Source organism: Mustelus asterias, chromosome 4, assembly GCF_964213995.1.
Source record: "Mustelus asterias chromosome 4, sMusAst1.hap1.1, whole genome shotgun sequence".
NCBI lineage: Eukaryota > Metazoa > Chordata > Chondrichthyes > Carcharhiniformes > Triakidae > Mustelus > Mustelus asterias.
In genome coordinates, this window is record NC_135804.1 from 38,783,510 (window position 1) to 38,807,431 (window position 23,922).

Below are 23,922 nucleotides of genomic sequence, written 5' to 3' on the forward strand. Positions count from 1 at the left end.
AGACATGCATAAAGAAAGACCAAGAGACATGAACGTTTCCCACAATGTGAGAAGATTTTGCCAAACTGTTCGTTATGAAAGCCTGGAAAGAGACATCAGACGAAGTGTTGTAGGAGCATCGCCCCAAGGATGTAGATGAGAAACAAGAGATTGAATTACCTCATAAGATCCACAAAGGTGAGTCCAGCTCCTTCTGTTGCATTGCAATTGGTAATAGCCCCTTCTCCTTTCTCTCTTCCACTCCTACATTACATTACATCTTTCATCATCTATATTACAGGCATCTTATACCAACTCTTAATAGATAGCCATATGTTGCTTTCTACCTTCACTGCTTCCACTAACCACGTTCTTTTCTCACCTGGCGACACTTGCGGAATTTGTACCTCTGCCCATGGCTCTTTTCCTCATTTTGCACTCGTACTTGCTTTGGAATTAATACTACTTCATTCTCCTTTTGTCTGTCGTCTTCTCCCAAACAGTTTATCCACTGCATGCAGAAGGCCCATACATGTACACTTGCCTTTCCTTTTTCTGCAAAAGACATTAAAATAGATAATAAACTTATCTATAGGTATGTAAATAGGAAGAGATCAGTCAAAATAAAAATGAGCCCATTAGAGGCAGAAATAGTTGAAGTTATAATGGGGAATGAGGAAATGGCAGAGACATTAAACAAATACTTTGTATAGTAAAAGACACAAAATCTGGAAGTAATGAGGGACCAAGGGCCTAGTGAGAATGGAGGAACTTGGTGGTCAGTATAAAGAAATAGTACTGGATAAATTAATGGGACGAAGTGGAGACAAATCACCTGAACCTATATCAGATGGTTTTAAACGAGGTCGCTGCAGAGATAGTGAATGCATTAATTTTGATTTTCCAAAATTGCTTAGATTCTAGAACAATTCCCGGGACTTTGAAGGTAGTAAACATAACCCTGTTATTTAAAAACAAAAGGAAAGAACCTATTTAATCTTTCTTGGGATGTGTGTGTGCTGATAAGGTAATTATTTATTGCACTCCTTAATTGTCTGATAAGGTGATCAGCCATACAAAATGCTATAATCTATTATTGAAGGTGTAGTGACAGGCATGTAGAAAATCATATGGTTAAGCAGAGCCAGAACAGAGTTATGAAAGGGAAATTGTGTTTGTCAAAGTTTTTTTTCAGCATGTAACTAGTAGATATGGAGGACCAGTGGATGTAGTGTATTTGGATATTCAAAGAATATTTGATAAAATGTCAAACAACACCTCGGTTTTATGGGAAGAGGGTTCAAGGTACTATATTAGCATGGAATAAGGATTGTCTAATGGACAGAAAGCAGAGTCAGGCTGTAACGAGCAGGATACTTTAAGGATCAGTACTTAGGCCTCTGCTAGCAATCTATAAATGACTTGGATGAGGGTACCAAGTCTAATGTATCCAAAATTGCCAATGATACAAAGCTGCGTGGAAACGCAAGCAATGAGGAGGATGCAAAGAAGCTGCAGAGGGGGAGAATGCAACCAAACAGCCCTCATTTGAAGTGGTACAGGATGTATAGCAGATCAGTGGTCAGCGCAGAGAAACTGCATTGCACAGTTGCGCTTAGCTTCTCAGAGTTGGCCAAATGCTCATCACTTATACCACATCATGCATCAGCCTTCAGCTGACTTCACAATCCTTATTAGAATGCTGAAGCTTTGTATGCCAAGTCTCTCAGTGCCGTGCTAACTCTTGCCCCTTTTCTTTTCCAGCAGCAAAGATCTACTTGAGGTTCAAGAAGGTGACCCCCTTGAGAATATCAGTCCTCCCGAGGAGGTAGTCAAGTGTTCAGCCCTGCTGAGCACTAATAAGGATTCGCACCACAGGTGGGGTAAATAATGAGTTAGAAGGGCCTGCACCAGCTGAAAAACAAACTACACCAGAGCAAGAACAGATGCTGGTGGCAGAGACAGCCCAGGAGACTACTCATCCTCTCCTAACTCTGCTGATAAATGTGACCTCCAGGACAAGCCGTGAAACAAAAAATGTTTGAGGGACACAAGTGATTCTGTACCAAAATATGAAGGCGTCTACATTCTACATGTGTGGTATTCCGTTGCACTGCCTTTCAACTCTTGGATCTATATTGAAGTGTATGACCACTCGCAGGGATAATGCAACTGCATCCTCATAAGGGTCGATGCTAATCAGCCCTTAGAGCTTTGATGGATGCTATGAAGTTCCCATCCAGGCTCTGGGTCCTCTTTTTGCCAGCTCTTCTAGGTGGCGGTTACTGCTTATGGGTCTTTTCCTCCCTTGCTTGGAAAGACTGGTTCAGCAGATGGATAGATGGGCAGGCAGATGACATGGATAGGTGTTTTTTGAGGACCATTCATGTACAAGTTGTTCTCATACATAGAATTGATTAGAGCTGCAGTCCCACAGTAGTGATGGTGGTCGTGCTGCAGGACAGGAGTATTCTTGTTCAGCAGAATCTTCCAGTTGTAAACTCTGCGTCTATTATGCAGGGATGTGGCATGCCACAATAGTTCCAGAGACTCTTCGGAGCATACTGTAGAAAACCCTGGGACCTATCAAGGCATCTGAACCTTGGTTTCATGAGCTAGATAGTGAGCTAAGCAAACCTCACTACTCACTAATGTTGTGATGTGTAAGGCTGGGAAAGCTCTTGTCCACAAGGAGGCACCTTGCCATTCCTTGCAGGTTGGAAAAGCTGGAGAATGTTTATTTGACTGTTACAAGATGCATGAATCATGATGGCTGCCCGGGAAGTAGACATGGATGTGTCTGATCTGTTTGTTCTGATCAGTCAAATTTCAAATTGCTATGAAGACTGCTGAGATTAGCAATTGATTTTGAATTCATTGTCTAGAAACAAGAATTGGATTTAAAAAAAAATTGTTTTGAAGTCAGCTGAAGTGATTTCAACCTGCATCATGATGGCTGACATCAGTTCTATGGCGAGGAGACAGCGTGTATGTAAAACTCACCATAGTCAATGTCCCCCTCCCCCCGTCGGGGACTGTGAAAGAACTTTCTTCCTGCCTTATTGACAAGATATTTATGGAAATCACCTGCAATATTGATCAGCTGAAGATGAACCAATCGGGTTAATTGCTTGGACGATTGATTTTTATAAGATACCTCGCCAGACAAATTAATTGTGTTATAATTAGAAAATGCATTTATGTTGAAATTACTAGCATAGAAGAGAGGTCATGTGACCAGGTAAGTCTTTGTGTGGTTTCAAGCACATGGGTTTCTCAGCAGAGCAGAACCAGAGGTTGAGCTAAGTGGAGCTCCTGCCTCTCGCTCTTTCCAACCAACTACTATGTTTGGATCCTGTCCACTAATTTGACTTTGTCTGCATTCTGCAGTGGAGAGATTTTAAAGAACTAATGCTACAGCTGCAACTTCAAGAGAACAGCCAAATCCAGCACCCACATCTTTAAATTGGAAGCATCAAGGCAATCAAATTCAGCTTGCAGCCAGTAGAGACTCCAAGCTACGAACTGGGAACTTATTGTGTGCGCGTGGCCCCGGAGCGGGTCGAATAAACCTAATCTTATTAAACGCACGGAAACCTGTCCAGTTATTGTAATGTGCACACAGTTACACATTAACCTTATTTACACAGAAGGATCTGTTACAATCAGTGAGGGGCGGGGGGGTGGAGGGTGGTGTGACGCAGGGGTGGAAGAGACAATCAAAATCCCTACAATGCAGAAGGAAGCCATTAGGTCCTATCCCTGTAACCCCTAATATTTACTCTAAGTGTCAATTCAGCATGGCCAACTCACCTAACCCGCACATCTTTGGACTGGGAGGAAAGCAGAGCACTCGGAGGAAACCCACGCAGACACGGGAAGAAGGTGCAAAGTCCACACAGACAGTCACCCGAGGCTGGAATTGAACCTGGGTCCCTGGTGCTGTGGAGGCAGCAATGCTAACTACTGTACCACCATGCCACCCATCCGGCTATCCAGGATGCCATTCAATGTCTCCTCACCTGGTCATAACTATCAACTGAGTGAAATCCTTGTGGTTAATGAATGCTCCCAGTTTAAGGATACCTGATGGCAGCATATTGCAGTTGGCAACATCCTCCATCCGAGGGAATGCAACCATTGCTGTGAATCCCAAAACACTCTCATTTTGATTAGTCACCAATTTGAAAACAAATATACCGGTAAATATTGCAATGGTCACCTCCTTGAAGTGGATCACCAGCTGTATGTTGAGATTTCCCCACTAGTATGTTGGAATCATCCTGAGGGAAAGAAATTTGAGTGAATGGTCACTTTTACAGCTACTGGCATACTTATTGTAGCAGACAGTTGTCTTTCAGGAGGCTGCCAAAGTCAGCAAATGTCCTTTCTGGGGAAGCACAGCCTCCTCATGTACTGCCCATCTGGCATATCATAACTTCACCCCTTGACTCTGTAGGATGTATAAGGTCTTGTTGGATGGGTAAAGCCTTCCAGGCCCTGTCATCTGCTGTCTTCCCAGAGATGTATATGCTACCCTTCATGGATGTTAGTGACCCAGCTGCTGCACTTCTATCACCTCCTCCTTCCTTCAAGCAACAGAGTCATCCATAATAACATGTCATTGCAAATAATGGATCGGTAAGTAAAAGGAAGTATCATTAAAGAAGCAATATTCAAAGAAATTGCTCAAATTCCAAATCGGCGCTCCTGCAAACAAATGCCAATGATATAGGTGTGCAGAGTTCACTACCTGTTAGTTTGAGGAGCCAATCATGTTGGGATCTTAATTGCATCAGAAGACCCCAATTTGCATGCCTCTAGCAAACTACCCAACTGACTAGGAAGTGCATTGTCAGATTGGTGCGGAGTATGAAATAAGCTGCCACAGATTGGTCCACTGTTTGATTTTTATGTTGTGCAGGTCCTGTTCCTGCCTAGTTGTCTGAAATTCAAATGAATCAACCCACTGAGTAAGAATAAATGCAATAACTAAAACTACCAATACGTGGGCTGAGTTTTGTGGAGTGGATTGCCATGTTCAAAGATCTGAAAAGGTCAGCGGGTTGCAGTTTGGATGCCCTGGCCTTAAATTATTTTTTGGGGAATGGAGTGAGATTGTGCAGATATTACTTGTAATATTTCTTTTGGTTCTACTTCTGTAATGTCGGCTGACTAACAGAATGTCGATTTTCAATTCTTTGTTTTTGGAAAGGAAATTGTGTTCTACTTTTGATATAACCTTGTTTGTTTCCTTTTGCTGCCTCAGGTGCCTATTATCAAACTAACAGACTCATACACTGAGGTAAAAGTTGACATCAGCTTCAATGTACAAAATGGAGTAAAAGCTGCTCAGCTTATCCATGAATTTATCAAGGTTAGAAGCTTCTGCATTATAATATGTATTACATGTTGTATTGGTTGAAGGATAATTATTGCCCAGGGCGTTGGGAAGAATCCCCCTGTTCTTCAAATTAGTGCTATGCAACCTTTTACTTAACAGGACATACGTGGTTTAAATTTGGTTACCTACTATAATACTGGTAATGAAGTCAAAGTATTTGTGGCTTGTGGCACCCGTTCATATATAGGTCACTTCAGTTCTAGATTTTGTGGAAGTTGTACTGTTTTAACAGTTAAAAAGTCCAAATGATATTTATTTTATGCTTATTTCTCATGATATGACTCAAAAGGATCTAAGAAAAATTGATGGGAAAGGCCATATCTTGGACGTTCTAATTTGTATATGTTCCCTATCTAGCTGATTTGTTTTAAACATATATATTGTTCTGAGCAAAAGAAAATTCTCAAAACTATTTTTCTATGTTCTATGTTCTCCTCCATTAAATTTACCTTCCGGTCTTATCTTTTCGGGTTTATCTGAGTTGTACCATTTGATACTTTGCATGCCCTGTTACTGTATCTTTTCTAGGCTGCAGACATTTCCTCCTAGCACAATCCTTTACACAGGACTCCCCAAACTCGCCACCTCCCCTCTCGGCTCCCACTGAGGGCCCACAGTAATTTCAAAGCTTCAATGAGGCCACAGTGGGGAAAAAGTTTGGACACCAGTGCTTTTACATTCAGGATTAGTTTCTCTGCCTGCTCTGAAAATTGCCTGCATGTATCTTTTTATGGTGTGACCAGAAAGGAACACATTATTCCAGATGCATTGAGAATTCCATTTTGCCCTGATTGGGTCTTGGGTCTCTTTCCAAGTTTACCAATTTGGTCCCAATCCCACTTATTTTATGATGACCATGAAGCCATTGTTTGTCGTGAAACCCATCTGGTTCACTGATGTCCTTTTAGGGAAGGAAATCTGCTGTCCTTGCCTGGTCTGGCTTAGATGTGACTCCAGATCCACAGCAATGTGGTTGACTCTTAAATGCCCTCTGAAATGGCCTAGCAAGCCACTCAGTTCAAGAGATGGGCAGTAAATGCAGGCCCAGCCAGTTATGTCCACATTCCATAAATTAATAAAAATCTATCTATATAATTTTTTACACCTTTTATCAACAGCTTATTTTTCTATTGCTATTGTGATAGTGTACCTTTAAGAGATTTTTTTTAAAATCATGCTCTCGGCCTCAGGTGATGTGATTGTTGGGGAGGAAAAAAAACTGTGGACAGGCGACAAGGATGATTTTCAGTTTTGTTTTGACTGCCGTGTTAGAGGCAGTCTTAGCAGCAAACTGGAAAAGAAGTATTTTTCTCTGTTTTCCTTTGGAAATTTTACCAGTTAGCTCAAAGAAGGCTTGTTGCCCTGCTGCAGTGAAAGAGAAATCTGCTCTGGTGTTTTGGGGAGCTGATACGACTACAAACTGCTGAGTTTTCAAGATAACTTGAAATTAGCATTCAACCCAGTATTCCAGGATTCCAGCATCATGTGAGCTTTAGGCTGCAGTGATAAATGGGCGGCACGGTAGCACAGTGGTTAGCACTGTTGCTTCACAGCTCCAGGGACCTGGGTTCGATTCCCGGCTTGGGTCACTGTCTGTGTGGAGTTTGCACATTCTCCTTGTGTCTGCGTGCGTTTCCTCCAGGTGCTCCGGTTTCCTCTCTCAGTCCAAAGATGTGCAGGTTAGGTTGATTGGCCATGCTAAAATTGCCCTTAGTGTCCTGAGATGCGTAGGTTAGAGGGATTAGTGGGTAAATATGTAGGGATATGGGGGTAGGGCCTGGGTGGGATTGTGGTTGGTGCAGACTCGATGGGCCGAATGGCCTCTTTCTGTACTGTAGGGATTCTATGATTCTAAATCTGTTTGAAGGGTTTTGTTTATTGGATTTTGGTTTTGATTGGAACATCATTAGATATGTTCATTAAGGGTTATACATTGCTGAGGTTGTTTTGTTTTTCTTTGAAATCGATAAAAGTTCTTGCTAATTGTCTTACTATACATGTTAACTATATTCTTAAATAAACTGTTTGATAAAAAGCTCTCTGGTGGGTCTTTTGAATCATACCAGAAGTGAAACATCTCATGCTTATCCTAGCCAAATTCAAGGTGCAAAACTTACGATTCAGGTGGGCTTCATAAAACACTTTTGGCGTTTCTGACCTGAACCATACCAATATTCCTACTTTAGAATTGTCACTTATTTTACAAACTTGTGATTTGTTTGAAAAGCATTTCTATTCCCTGCTTCCTGTTTTATTACAGATCAAGTCTTGTTCTATTTATTTAGTTTTAATCTGCATTTTGTAACTTGGAATTTTGTTAAAAGCATTCTGATAAATTTAGCATTATGGAGCATAAAAGCTTACTTCTGACGGATCTATACTTTCTTGGTTTATCCCTTCCTACATGTGGAGAAATCGCAGAATTGTTATGGTGCAGAAGGAGGTCATTTGGCCAATCGTGTCTGCACCAGCTCTCCAAATGAGCATCATGACTCAGTATCATACCTCTGCCATTTGCCCCATACCCTTGCACATTGTTTCTATTCAAGTAATCATCTAATGCCCTGTTAATGCCTCGATTGAACGTGGTTCGACCACACTTTCAGTGAATGCATTCCAGACCTGAACCACTTGTGTGAAAAAGTTTCTTTTCTCATTTCACAGATTGCACAAAAAAGAAAATATGCATCATTTAAATTACATTTCAGTTACCAACCTTAATTTTTGTATTGCAGCTAAATATGTGAAAAAAATCTAGAAACATAATGTAATAATCAACGCATATTTCAAAAGAGGTCATATTATGCTAACCTTACTGAAGCTTATTTTAAGTAATAAAGAATAGACAATGTATCTATGGATTTTCAAAAGACTTTTGCGAAGGTACTGCAAAGTAAACCCATGACTCAGATGTCTCTTGGAGTGAGGGCTCTCTATTAACCAGAAACTGAACTGGATCAGCTATATAAATATTGTGGTGACAGTAGTAAGTCAAAGGTGGGCGATTCTGCCATGGCTAACCCGTGTTTTGGCTCCCCAAAATCTGTCTTCGCACTTGCAAGTCACAAGTCAGAAGGGGGCTGGAATTCCATTTGCCTGAACGAGTGTGGCTCCAACAACGTTTGAAGCTCCACACCATCCAAGCCAAAGCACCCTGCTTGATAGGCACCCCATTACTACTGTAGACATTCATTCCTTCCACCACCAATACACATGGTAGTAGTCTGTACCATTTTACTAGATAGGCTACAGTAATTCGCCAAGCCTCATTTGACAGCATCTTCGAAACCCTCTACTGCTTAGAAGCAGAATGGCAGCAGACACGTGCGAGTGCCACCAGCTGTAAGTTCCCTTCCAAGCCTCATGCCACTCTGGAATTATACTGCTGTTTCTTTGCAATGGCTGAGTCAGAACCTGAAATTTCCTTCCTATCAGCACTAAGTGTACCTATGCCAGATGGACTGCAAGGTTCAAGTAGGCAGCTCACCTTCCCAAGGGCATTTTGGGCAGGGCAACAAATACTTGCCTTGCCATTGATTCAAACATCCATGAACGAATTTTTAAAAACTATGTAGGAATTTGCAAAATTATTGTTACCTGAACTTTTTCTTGTTTCCTTGTTGGTGTTATATTTCCGATTTTCTGAAGTATATACGGATGAACATTATTTTGACAAGATGACAATTTCCCTTTTTACAGCTAACAAGCTCTTACTTTTTTGTAGAAGTTTCCAGTGCTTCCATGCCTGGTTCTGGTGCTGAAACAGTTCCTGCTGCAGAGAGACTTAAATGAAGTATTCACAGGCGGGATTGGCTCCTACAGTCTGTTCCTAATGGCTGTTAGCTTTCTACAGGTGAAAAGCTTTTCCTTTTTCTTAGTCTTTTATGCTCTTCTTTGCTCACCATCTCTTCCTGCTGGCTTGCTGTTTTTTTTCCTCACTTTTTTCTTTTTCTTCTTTTTGTCGCTCGTTCGTTTTCTTCCTCCATTCCTCGAAGATGAATTGGCCTGGACTTGTAGAATTCTGATCCTTCCAGCAACAAACAAAAGAGAACATTTTGCCCTTTCCGTATCATGTTGTGTATTCTGTAATAACACTCGTCAGAAAAATTGCCACCATTGTCTATATGCCCACTTGTGTCCTGAAGAATATTGAAACACGAATGAAGGCAGTCAGTCCCTCTGATCTGCCATTCAATCATTCGATACAATATACCATGTTTAGTCTGTCCCTCTACTCTATTTTCTTGCTGTTGATCCTTCCCTAACCTGTTGATCTTGAGTTTGAAAACTTCAATTGACTGTGTATCCACATACTACTTGGTGAGAACATTCAACATTTCTGTTACCCTTGATAGGAAAAATGTTTTCTGACTGACCTACCTTTAATTTTAAGATTTGTGCCCCCCTTTTTAAAATTTCCTCAACTTAGGAAACGGTTTCTCCAAATTGAAATCTTTTAACATTTCGAACACCTCAATTATATCACTCCTTCTATCTCAAGAAAATACAGTGCAGGTTTATGCAACCTTTTCTCAGGTTGGAACTTGTGCAGGACATTTTGGATGGTGGACTGGGAAAGTCAGGGAGGAAGGCATTCCTGGCAATTACAGCAGCCTCGCAACCATTTAACACACCGAGGATGCCCCTCAAACAGAAGGAAGTCCTGCCTCTCTGTGCCAAACTGATTGGTTGGCAACTCTGTAATCCCTGTGGCTAGGACAGGGAAGACTAGCAATCTTCAGATTCTAAATCCGAGTCCAGGATTAGCTAAGAGTGGGTGGTTTCACGGGAGAGGAGGTGAGGCCTGGGGAAAGGTTGGTCGTGGCCTTAATTGGAGAGGCCCGCGGGGGCGGGAGCACTTCCAGGGGACAGCCCAATGTGGAAATGGGGCCCTTTGTGGTTAATCTTTTGTCATAAACATAGTTTTGCAGTTTTTATTTCTGGGATCCGTAAGTGAATTACCGCATGCTTGGCCACATTGAACTTCATCTGCCACAGTTTTGTCAACTCGCTTAATTTTGTTAATGTCCTGTTGTAACTTCCTGCATCTATTTACATAACCTATTATGTCTCCTGACTAAGTTGTATGCAATACTGAATATATAACTCCATCTCTGCATCCAAGTTATTAACATATAATGAATAGCTGAGTGCCTGGTACAGATCCATAGGGAACACCTCTTTTCACATACTGTCAGTCAATTAACCATTTATCCCAACCCTGTGCCTCCTGTCACCCAACCAATTACTAACCCATGCCTCAAAATCACTAATTCTGTGCATTCTTCTTTTTGCTCTTACCTGTAGTTTTTCTGCAGAATTTTAAATTCCTTAAGTAAATTCATGTTGACACTCGTGATCTTAAAAAAAAAAAATCAATTAGGTTACTCGGACATGATCTACCCATCAAAATCCATGTTGACTTTCTTTGGTTAGTTCATATTTGGTAAAATGTTCCCTGCTGATTGAATGCAGTAACTTGCCCATGCTGATATTAAACTGACCAATCTGTAGTTTCGTGGTTTCTGTTATTTCCAAATGTTTGACATTTTGCAATTTTCAATCCAAAGGCACACTTTCTAAATCTAGACAGCTTTGGATAATTATGCTTAATGCATCCATAATTTCCCTATCTTTTTGTTTTAATACCCTCGAGTGACATCCATCAAATCCTGGAGATATCTACCTCGTGTTCTATTATTTTCTCCCTTTACCGTTTCTTGCACTTGATTTAAATCCAAATTCCTCCCCTTAAATATTTTAGACTCACCTGTATCACTGGTATTTTGTTGTCTTTCTGTACTGTGAAAACAAATACTAAATAGTCATTTAACAAGTCTACCTTTTTCATGTTGCCATTTATAATATCACTTGAGTTCACATTCTCTTTTTGAACATATTCCCATATGCCAGATTGTTGATTAATGCTGCTTCTTTCTCATTGCTATAGTAGTTTTATCTTTTGTTGATTCTAAAGCATATTGTTCCAGAAAACTCTCCCAAATAGATTCTAGGAAATTGTAACCTTGTTTTTTTTTCTCTCCTCTTCCAATATCATCTAAAAAAAATTACCTCAAGGCAAAGCATCACTGAGCAGTTACTTGTTATTTCTTCTTCTCATAAATCTGCTTCCTTGCCCTTCCTATAGTAAAACTCATAGCACTCTGTTGTGATTTGATGACTAATCACCAAGGATCTGCCTTCGGGCAGAGAACTTGAGAATGTACCCATAAAATAAACTCGTTTATCAACTATTGGCTGTTCATGGGTCCTATTGAGAAGGTTTTTTTTAGTGCAACTATATCTGAAGTGGGTTACTGTTAGCCAGAGGTGGCTTTTGAGTTCCATAGTTGCTGTTAGGAATGTGTTTCGTTTCAAGTCAGAGATGCTGGCCAAGAGATGCATTACCATTAGATGCATTCTGAACAATGGAAAAACTAAAACTCGTTACAAATCTTTTCAGTTAATCTACCCAGTCACATGACTTGTAGATAAGTCCATAGCCCAGCTGTTCTCTCCATCTTGCTTGGAGGCATCATTATGTTTATAGTTACTTGAAGACAGAAACATGTGTTTAAAAAAAAATGTTCATCTTTGTGTTCACAAAATCCAAGTATCTATCTTAATCCATAATGTTCCTTTGTTTGCAGTTACATCCTCGAGAAGATGTCTGCAGCTGTGATGCTAATATTGGAGTGCTTCTCATTGAATTCTTTGAACTGTATGGAAGGCATTTTAATTATCTTAAGACTGGTATTCGGATAAGTGATGGGGGCTCATATGTTGCTAAGGATGAGTTGCAAAAAAGTATGCCTGATGGATACAGGCCATCAATGCTGTACATCGAAGATCCACTGCAGCAAGGTAACACAGTATCGATACTTCAATAGAGCTAAAACTACTGAGTGATCCTGAAGATTTAGATCGTGTGAAAAATGTATTCAAAATTAGGCACATTTATTTTGCAACGGCAGACTTAAATACATTTTTCCATTTCTTGTCGAGATTTACTGACACATGGAAGTGACCATCAGGTAGTATTCTCACTAGGATGTTGTCACACTTCTGAAGGTTAATGAAGTAAAAGCCATGAAATTATTTCCATGTTTTGAATAGGTTTATGCAATGTTTTTGAGCAGTGTCATGTATTGTATTACCTCTGACATTAGTTGTGCTCTCCAAGTAGTAAATGTAATTACTACGCAGAGCAAAGCATCTTTGTATGTTTTGTGTTTTCATTAGACACATGTGGAGGCGGTGTGTGAATTTTGACAATTATTTAGCTGCAAACATTTATATTTTTTTGATTCAATATTATGCATGATGCACAGTAATTTGTTGAATAATGGTATTATAGCACTTGGTTTTGGTATTTCAAGCTATAGTATAATTGAGGATTTTATTCTTAAGTGTTCAGTGATTTAGTTATGTGAGTTTACATGAATTGTGTCTTCACACTTCAATAATTAACTCATCTGGAACGATACAAAATGTACTCCATTAGAGGCCATCAGGTTGCAGGAACACAAAGAAAAGTACAGCACAGAAACTGGCACTTCGTCCTTTCAAGCCCATGTTGATCACGATGCCCTAAAATCACTGAGTGTGGGCAGAATTTTCCCAGCCTGCCTGCAGTGGGTGGGTGTGTGAATCTGGCGGGAGTCAAAATGTCAAATCCAACAGCATAAAATCCTGTTACAATTGTGTTAATGACAGGTTGTTCTTCCTGCTGGCAGGTGGCGCAAATACTCTTTGCATTCAATTGCATCTCATGAAAACTCATTAAAACAGCCGCCCGCTCGAATCCTGTCAGGCTTGCCAATCTTGCATCACGCCAGCGGGAAATCATGTCAGCATCAAACCCGATATGTAAAGGCAGGTGTGCACAAGGTGGCCCTCAGTTCAGAGGCATGAGGTGGGGGAAGTTCAAACACTGGAGGGTTATGTGGAAGGGGGCTGCGCAAGGTGAGGGAAGGGGTGAGAAACACTAGGAGGCTATGTGGAAAGAGGGGTTGAATAAGGGCAAGGGCTTACAATGGCAGGCAGGGAGGCACAGAGGTGGATGAAGAGGATGAACAATGGAAGACAGCGGGAAGACCAATGGGAAGGAAGCTGGACCCTGACAAGACTGCATGAAATGCATTCAAACAAGGGGGGGTGGCTAAGGCCTCGCATGTGTTAATGGAAGGGGATGCACACAGACTGCAAATTATGGGTTGGATGTATGTTAGTGTGGCACCTTGGGAATGGTTCTCATGAACACCAAACAGGTCGAGGCTGCAGTGCTTTTGTCTGTCACTGTTGTCTGTAGTCCTCTTTGGAAATGGGAACTATGTCAAGGTTCCTGTTTAAGTTCAGGGGCTGACAGACAGGAGTCAGTGTGCAGATATTCCTGCTGTGAAATGGAAAGGAGGGGAGAAAGCCTCTGCAAGCGAAGATGCACACAGCCTCCAAATGGAGTGGGTACAGGCCCACGTGAGGCATGGGAGCCTCGCCAGTGATGGGCTCAAAGGTGGGGAAGTTGGGGGTGTGCGTGTCGATGTCCATCACCACAACAGGATCTAGTATTAGTGGAGGAGACTAGAGAATAACAGATGACATCTCTACCTGCACATCATGAGGCTCCAGGTAAATTGGAGGCACCCGGGAGGGAGGGTTGAACTCTGTCCTGTAATAAAGTTTCAGCACCACCATATCGATATTTACATAAAATGGAATCTTCCAAAATCAAAAGTAAGATCGGTTCTCTCTGGGAGGGATATGATGAAGTGTTAGACGGCCACAAAACTGGCCTTGCAACCCATACACGTTGGTGCTGCTACAGTGGACAGGATCCAAGTCAACTACACAGGACTCAGATCCCATTGCCCAGGAAGCCAAAGCAAGCCAGATTTCTAATTTTGCGCTTTGAATTTTGCACACCTGAAAAGGCTCGCATCAAATTTTGAAAAGGCATATAGTGGAACTTTCCAGGAGACGTGGGCTGTCCCTGCCTCCGACTACTGTGAGGATGTGTCTGAGGTGTTCTCCAGAAAGTGACCCCAAGTCTAATCTTGAACTACGCCCCAGCAAGGTATGTGACCTTGCACTGGTGGAGGTTGGGGCTGAGCCCTGTAATGCTTCTTCCTGAGCTCCCCCTTCCTCAGACGTGCTTCTGGAGGGCGGCGAAACATAGAAAATAGGTGCAAGTGTACGCCATTCGGCCCTTCAAGCCTGCACCACCATTCAATATTATCATGGCTGATCATGCACTTTTAGCATACCACTCCTGCTTTCTCTCCATACCTCTTGATCCCTTTAGCTGCAAGGTCCACATTCAGCTCTCTCCTGAACATATGTAACAACTGGCCCCAACAGCTTTCTGTGGTAGAGAATTCCACAGGTTCACAACTGAGTGAAAAAGTCCTTCCTCATCTCAGTCCTGAATGGCTTACCCCTTATTCTTAGACTGTGACCTCTAGTTCTGCACTTCCCCAACATCGGGAACATTCTTCCCGTATCAAGCCTGTCCAGTCCCATCAGGACTTTATATGTTCCTATGAGATCCCCTGTCATTCATCTAAATTCCAGTGAGTACAAGCCCAATGGATCCAGTCTTTTTTTTTCAGTCCTGCCATTCTGGAATCAGTCTGGTAAACTTTTGCTGGACTCTCTCAATAGCAAGCATGTCCTTCCTCAGACTAGGGGACCAAAACTCAAGGTGTGGTCTATAACTGCAGCAAGGCATCTCTACTCCTATTCTCAAATCCTCTTGCTATGAAGGTCAGCATGCCATTAGCTTTCTTCACCACCTGCTGTACTTGCATGCCAATCTTCAGCGACTGTTCCACTGTGACATCCAGGTCACATTGCACTTCCTTTTTACTTGAACTGCCACCATTCAGGTAATATTCCTTCCTGTTTTTGCCACAAGTGGATAACCTCACATTTATCCATGTTATATTGTGTTTGCCCACTCGGTCAGTCTGTCCAAGTCACCCTGCAGCCTCTTAGCATCCTCCTCACAGCGCACACTGCCACCCAACTTAGTGTTATCTGTAAATTTGGAGATATTGCATCCAATCCCTTCATCCAAATCATTAATGTATATTGTGAACAGCTGGGGTCCCAGCATGAAATCATAGAAACCCTACAGTGCAGAAGGAGGCCATTCGGCCCATCGAGTCTGCACCGACCACAATCCCACCCAGGCCCTACCCCCACATATTTACCCGCTAATCCCTCTAACCTACGCATCTCAGGGGCAATTTTAACCTGGCCAATCAACCTAACCCGCACATCTTTGGACTGTGGGAGGAAACCGGAGCACCCGGAGGAAACCCACGCAAACACGAGGAGAATGTGCAAACTCCACACAGACAGTGACCCAAGCCGGGAATCGAACTCGGGACCCTGGAGCTGTGAAGCAGCAGTGCTAACCACTGTGCTACCGTGCCGCCCTGAACCTTGCAGTACCCCACTAGTCACTGCCTGCCACTCTGAAAAGGACCCATTTATTCCCTTTCTCTGCTTCCTGAATGCCAACCAGTTCTCTATCCACATCAATATATTGTCCTCGATACCATGAGCTTCAATTTTGCTCACTCTCTTGTGTGGGACCTTGTCAAAGCCTTTTGAAAAAAAGAGATACACAAAATGCTGGGCTGAGAATTTGATAGTGGAGGAAGCACTGGTGGAGTAGATGAGATCATTCATGCACTTTGTGGGTGGGTGACGGCTGTGCTGACCTCTTGGACAACTTCCCAGAGCAGAGAGGTGAGGTTGGTGTGCTTCTTTAAGCCATCTCTTGGGTAGAGCACATTTCAGAGGACTTGCACTCCCCAAATGACGGCCTGGAGGACCCTGGTGGTGAAATCCAGTGCTGTCATTTATGGCTACTAGCCTTTTGTCTCCCTCTTCCGTGCATGCTGGAGGATCTAGTGAAGACAGGTGGGCTGGGGAGAGTGATACAAGTGCGCTGGACTGGTCTTTAAATATGGCACCGGGACCTTCAAACCCGTCAGCTGAGTGTGAGTGAATGATTTTTGTTGCTGGCCTACCAGGAGAGGAGGTGGGGGGGGAGCCATCTTGTGCATAATTGAGCAACTGCTGAATCTGGCGCAGGATCCCACTGTTCTGGCCTGCAGGACAGGCACCACCAGAGCTGCCTGCTACTGCACTTCGCCTCAAAATGGGAGAATTCCGTCCTATATTTCTTATCAGTTTCATAGAAACTAGAAGCAGGAGTAGGCCATTCGAGCCTGCTCCGCCATTCATTCCCCCCCCCCCCCCCCCCCCTCCCCCATATCCCTTGATCCCTTTAGCCCCAAGAGCTATATCTAATTTCTTCCTGAAATCAGACAACGTTTTGGCCTCAACTGCATTCCTTGGTAGTGAATTCCATAGATTCAGCACTCTCTGGGTGAAGAAATTTCTCCTCATCTCAGTTCTAAAAGGTTTACCCCTTGTCCTCAAACTATGACCCTTAGTTCTGGACTCCCCCACCATTGGGAATGTTCTTTCTGAATCTACCCTGTCTAACCCTGTTAGAATTTTGTAAGTTTCTATGAGATCCCCTTTCACTCTTAACTCCAGTGGATATAATCCTAATCGACTTAATCTCTCCACATATGACAGACCTGCCATCTTGCAAAAATGCATCAAAGATTGACCTGATTACGTGCCAATCTCCCAAATTTGATTTTGTCAATTAACTGGAATCTTTAATGTAATTTAAATCCATACAAATGCATTTTTAATAAAGTTGCTAATTCGACACAACTGCACAGCAGAATGTAAAATAGAATAGGAAAGTAAGTGAAAGAGCGGCACGGTAGCACAGTGGTTAGCACTGCTGCTTCACAGCTCCAGGGACCTGGGTTCGATTCCTGGCTTGGGTCGCTGTCTGTGTGGAGTTTGCACATTCTCCTCGTGTCTGCGTGGGTTTCCTCTGGGTGCTCCGGTTTCCTCCCACAGTCCAAAGATGTGTGGGTTCGGTTGATTGGCCATGCTAAAATTGCCCCTTAGTGTCCTGAGATGCATAGGTTAGAGGGATTAGTGGGTAAAATATGTAGCGATATGGGGGTAGGGCCTGGGTGGGTTTGTGGTCAGTGCAGACTCGATGGGCTGAATGGCCTCTTTCTGTACTGTAGGGTTTCTATGATTTCAAAGTTGGGATTGAAAAGCTTTCAAATTAGGTACAAGGAAGCAGTGTCAACTTAACATTTTGAAATATGCTGATATAGGGCAGTTGGTGCATTAAAGATTCTCTCTGCTGTTGGGCAGGTAGGTTACTTTGACATGAAGAAAAATATTTTGTTACGATTATACAGCCTTAAAATCTTAATTTTTAAAAAAATATACCAGTTAAGTGACCTGGCTAATGCAGGAGACAAATTGAATAAATGAGACAAATTGAATAAATGATCAAAATTTTCTTTTTTTGACATTAAATGTATGGAACAGAAGGAAGCTTTTCAGACCATCGCACCTGTGCTAGCTCTTCAAAACAGCTTTCCAATTTAGTGTCAGTCCCTATGCCCATTTGAATGTGTTGCCCCCTCAAGTATTTATCCAATTTTCTTTTTAAGTTACTATTGAACCTACTTTCACTATCCTTTCAAGCCGTGCATTCCAGATCATCATAACCCACCGTAAAAAGAAAAGTGCTCCTATCGTCTCTCGTTCTTTTTGCTTGTGTCCTCTGGATGATGACCCATTTCCAACTGTAAAGAGATTCCACTTGTGTATTTTTTAAATTGATTTTTATAAATCTCCAACATTATTTGAGGGAATGGAACTCCACATTTGTAAAGTTAATGTGTCATGGACATAGAGATTGTTCAGCAGTAATTATCACATAAACTAATCTTACCCTTTCTCAGTTGTTTTAGTGCAAGAACACACAGAATTATATTGGATATCCAGTGCAGGAACAGGCCATTTGACCCAACCAGTCCATGGTGCTGTTGATGCTCTACTCGAGCTTTCTCCCATCTTTCCTCATCTAAATCTACCAATGTAACCCTCTACTCCCTTCTTCATATGCTTATCTAGCTTCCCCTTAAATGATTCTTTACTATTAGCTTCAACCACTCCCTGGGATAGCAGTTTCTTACCACACTGGGTGAAGAAGTTTCTTAATTTTCTCTTGGATTTCTTGGTGACCATCATCTATTGATGGCCTCTAGTTATGCTTTTCCCGGCAAGAGGAAATATTCTCTCATGTCCACTTTATCAATAACTTTCATGATTTTTAAAAACCCCCTTTTGGCCAACGCTCAGCTTTTTTAGAAAAGGAAAGAGATCCAACCTATCAGTGCTTTCCTGATCTATAGATCCATACATTTCTGATTTCATCCTTGTCAATCTTTTCTGCACGCTGTCCAGTGCCTGGTATATCTTTCTATAATATGGCAACCAAAACTGCACATAGAACGGCAAGTGTGGTCTACCCATAAGTTTGATGCAAGTTTAGCATAACTAATTACCTGGGTTCACATTATTGCCGTGATCTATGTACAAATTCCATAAATGATGACTGTAGACGTTCAACCTTGGAAGAGCAGGGTATCACTGACCGCATCTTCCAGATTTCTGCTTTTAGCTGAGCATATGCAGCTGTCCATTTCACCCTGAAATAACAGTAATATATTACTGTATATTACATAGCCAACACATTTTGATATGGTAAAATATTTGATCATTTCATTTTCCAGAATTATTTTTACAGACAGCATGCATTGTGTTGTGATTTTTTTCTTCTTTTTTCTAAAGGAAATGATGTTGGTAGGAGTTCATATGGTGCCATGCAGGTAAAGCACGCCTTTGATTATGCCTATGTTGTTCTAAGTCATGCTGTGTCTCCAATTGCAAAGTATTACCCAAACAGAGAATGTGAAAGGTAAGAGGATATTTTAAAGCGATTTAACACCAGTTGTATGACATAATATAACTCATTTTGCTAGAGCCTAGCTATTCAATATTCTATATATTTAACAGTATATTGGGTCGAATAATCAGAGTAACTCAGGAAGTTGCTGACTACAGAACCTGGATACAAGGACGTTGGGGACCTCGGAACAGTAGTGAATCTACATTTAATGGTAGGTGTGTTTTGAGTGAAAGAAATTTGATGCCATTTTGCATTCATTACTAACTATTTGGAATCATGTTTACAAGGTGTTAATATTGAGAAATTGGACTTTGCTATTAGTTTTCTCTGCACAATTTTTTCTGATTTTTGAATCAGAATTGGGTCATAATCTCTGAGCTCCCCAGTGTCAGAATGGGATGGCACCCCAAAGATGGTAAGAAGTCTCACAACACCAGGTTAAAGTCCAACAGGTTTATTTGGTAGCAAATACCATAAGCTTTCGGAGCGATGCCCCTTCGTCAGATGGAGTAGTTATCTGTTCTCCAACAGTACACAGACACAAATCAAGTTACAGAATACTAATTAGAATGCAAATCTCTACAGCCAGCCAGGTCTTAAAAGGTACAGATAATGTGGGTGGAGGGAACATGAAACACAGGTTAAAGAGATGTGTATTGTCTCCAGACAGAACAGCTAGTGATATTATGCAAGATCAGAGGGAAAGCTGTGGCGAGCTGTGGGGGTTACTGATAATGTGACATAAATCCAACATCCCGGTTTAGGCCATCCTCATGTGTGCGGATGCAATCTTACAACTCATCCGCTTCATCCTGGACCACCATATCTTCACCTTCAACAACCAGTTCTTCATCCAGACACACAGAACAGTCATGGGGACAAAATTCGCACCTCAATATGCCAACATCTTCATGCACAGGTTCGAACAAGACTTCTTCACCGCACAGGACCTTCAACCGATGCTATACACTAGATACATCGATGACATTTTCTTCCTTTGGAGTCATGGTGAGCAATCACTGAAACAACTATATGATGACATCAACAAGTTCCATCCCACCATCAGACTCACCATGGACTACTCTCCGGAATCGGTTGCATTCTTGGACACACGCATCTCCATTAAGGACGGTCGCCTCAGCACCTCACTGTACCGCAAGCCCACGGATAACCTCATGATGCTCCACTTCTCCAGCTTCCACCCTAAACACCTAAAAGAAGCCATCCCCTACGGACAAGCCCTCCGAATACACAGGATCTGCTCGGATGAGGAGGATCGCAACAGACACCTCCAGACGCTGAAAGATGCCCTCATAAGAACAGGATATGGTGCTCGACTCATCGATCAACAGTTCCGACGCGCCACAGCGAAAAACCGCACCGACCTCCTCAGAAGACAAACACGGGACATGGTGGACAGAGTACCCTTCGTTGTCCAGTACTTCCCCGGAGCGGAGAAGCTACGGCATCTCCTCCGGAGCCTTCAACATGTCATTGATGAAGACGAACATCTCGCCAAGGCCATCACCACACCCCCACTTCTTGCCTTCAAACAACCACACAACCTCAAACAGACCATTGTCCGCAGCAAACTACCCAGCCTTCAGGAGAACAGTGACCACGGCACCACACAACCCTGCCACAGCAACCTCTGCAAGACATGCCGGATCATCGACACGGATGCCATCATCTCACGTGAGAACACTATCTACCAGGTACACGGTACATACTCTTGCAACTTGGCCAACGTTGTCTACCTGATACGCTGCAGGAAAGGATGTCCCGAGGCATGGTGCATTGGGGAAACCATGCAGACGCTATGACAACGGATGAATGAACACCGCTCGACAATCACCAGGCAAGACTGTTCTCTTCCTGTGGGGGAGCACTTCAGCAGTCACGGGCATTCAGCCTTGGATCTTCAGGTAAGCGTTCTCCAAGGCGGCCTTCACAACACATGACAGCGCAGAGTCGCTGAGCAGAAACTGATAGCCAAGTTCCGCACACATGAGGATGGCCTAAACCGGGATGTTGGATTTATGTCACATTATCAGTAACCCCCACAGCTCGCCACAGCTTTCCCTCTGATCTTGCATAATATCACTAGCTGTTCTGTCTGGAGACAATACACATCTCTTTAACCTGTGTTTAATGTTCCCTCCACCCACATTATCTGTACCTTTTAAGACCTGGCTGGCTGTAGAGATTTGCATTCTAATTAGTATTCTGTAACTTGATTTCTGTGTCTGTGTACTGTTGGAGAACAGATAACTACTCCATCTGACGAAGGGGCATCGCTCCGAAAGCTTATGGTATTTGCTACCAAATAAACCTGTTGGACTTTAACCTGGTGTTGTGAGACTTCTTACTGTGCTTACCCCAGTCCAACGCCGGCATCTCCACATCATGACCCCAAAGATGCGCAGGGAATCCCTCGGAACTTCTTGGGTAAACATTTTTGCGGCAATTACCCAGAAGTCAAAGGTTCTTCAGGGCAATTGCCCTGCCCTGTGAATTACCTGAACATGCGATTTAAATCTCAAACTTTGGATGGTTCTGGCTGGGTTACAGCAACTGTTACTGTAAATAGAAGAATTAAAATCTCTTCTGACTTCTGGGTAAATGTTGTTGTAAAGACCCAAACTGAGCCTCCCATTTACCTTGGATACGTATCTTCTTCCTGGCCTGCTAATTTCAATCAGACCTTTTAAACTTACCTGGTTTACAGCAGCTAGTGCTTTAAAAAGGGGCCATGTCCTCCTTCAATATGACCACTGGGCTGCAAAGCTAGACCTGGGAGACTACTGAATCTCACCTGGCTGGAGTTGGAGGGTGGCGGAAGACGAGCACGGAAGAAATTTGGTATAAGTAGATGGTCACAGAGTGGCAATCTGACACTGTCACTCTGAGGAAATTACAAACCACAATCAGTTACTAAGGTACTATAACAATGCAAGGAAAGTAGGTTTCTTAACTACCATGGAAAACATCTCATTTAATATTGAGTGCAGTACGTTTTGAACAGGGATCTAGTGTATTTAAAATATTAATTTACCAAGTGTTTTTGAGCCACAATCTACTAATAAGCACATCTGTGAAGAACCTGTAGTCCGTTTATCTACACTGGCTGTTTAATTTAATGTTCCAGAATTAGAACATAGAACAGTACAGCACAGGACAGGCCCTTCGGCCCATGATGTTGTGCCGAGCTTTATCTGAAACCAAGATCAAGCTATCCCACTCCCTATCATCCTGGTGTGCTCCATGTGCCTATCCAATAACCGCTTAAATGTTCCTAAAGTGTCTGACTCCACTATCACTGCAGGCAGTCCATTCCACACCCCAACCACTCTCTGCGTAAAGAACCTACCCCTGATATCCTTCCTATATCTCCCACCATGAACCCTATAGTTATGCCCCCTTGTATTAGCTCCATCCACCCGAGGAAATAGTCTTTGAACGTTCACTCTATCTATCCCCTTCATCATTTTATAAACCTCTATTAAGTCTCCCCTCAGCCCCCTCCGCTCCAGAGAGAACAGCCCTAGCTTCCTCAACCTTTCCTCATAAGACCTACCCTCCAAACCAGGCAGCATCCTGGTAAATCTCCGCTGCACTCTTTCCAGCGCTTCCACATCCTTCTTATAGTGAGGTGACCAGAACTGCACACAATATTCCAAATGTGGTCTCACCAAGGTCCTGTACAGTTGCAGCATAACCCCACGGCTCTTAAACTCCAACCCCCTGTTAATAAAAGCTAACACACTATAGGCCTTCTTCACAGCTCTATCCCCTTGAGTGGCAACCTTTAGAGATCTGTGGATATGGACCCCAAGATCTCTCTGTTCCTCCACAGTCTTCAGAACCCTACCTTTGACCCTGTAATCCACATTTAAATGAGTCCTACCAAAATGAATCACCTCACATTTATCCGGGTTAAACTCCATTTGCCATTTTTCAGCCCACCTTTGCATCCTATCTATGTCTTTTTGCAGCCTACAACAGCCCTCCACCTCATCCACTACTCCACCAATCTTGGTGTCATCAGCAAATTTACTGATCCACCCTTCAGCCCCCTCCTCCAAGTCATTAATAAAAATCACAAAGAGCAGAGGACCAAGCACTGATCCCTGTGGCACTCCGCTAGCAACCTGCCTCCAATCCGAAAATTTTCCATCCACCACTACCCTCTGTCTTCGATCAGACAGCCAGTTACCTATCCAATCGGCCAACTTTCCCTCTATCCCACACCTCCTCACTTTCATCATAAGCCGACCATGGGGGACCTTATCAAACGCCTTACTAAAATCCATGTATATGACATCAACTGCCCTACCTTCATCAACACACTTAGTTACCGCCTCAAAAAATTCAATCAAATTTGTGAGGCACGACTTGCCCTTCACGAATCCGTGCTGACTATCCTGGATTAATCCGCATCTTTCTAAATGGTCGTAAATCCCATCCCTAAGGACCTTTTCCATCAATTTACCAACCACCGAAGTAAGACTAACCGGTCTATAATTACCAGGGTCATTTCTATTCCCTTTCTTAAACAGAGGAACAACATTCGCCATTCTCCAGTCCTCTGGCACTATCCCCGTGGACAGCGAGGACCCAAAGATCAAAGCCAAAGGCTCTGCAATCTCATCCCTTGCCTCCCAAA

At 42.7% G+C, this 23,922-nt stretch overlaps 1 protein-coding gene across 1 annotated transcript in view; it reads left to right on the forward strand.

The window, feature by feature from the left end:
- Positions 1–23,922, forward strand: part of tent4b (terminal nucleotidyltransferase 4B) — a 76,306-nt gene that overhangs the window by 41,821 nt on the left and 10,563 nt on the right. Inside the window, exons 5-9 of the mRNA XM_078210867.1 lie at positions 5,249–5,356; positions 9,108–9,236; positions 12,034–12,247; positions 19,139–19,265; positions 19,364–19,467. Coding sequence (XP_078066993.1) covers positions 5,249–5,356; positions 9,108–9,236; positions 12,034–12,247; positions 19,139–19,265; positions 19,364–19,467 — 682 coding nt within the window. The remainder of the gene's footprint in view (positions 1–5,248; positions 5,357–9,107; positions 9,237–12,033; positions 12,248–19,138; positions 19,266–19,363; positions 19,468–23,922) is intronic.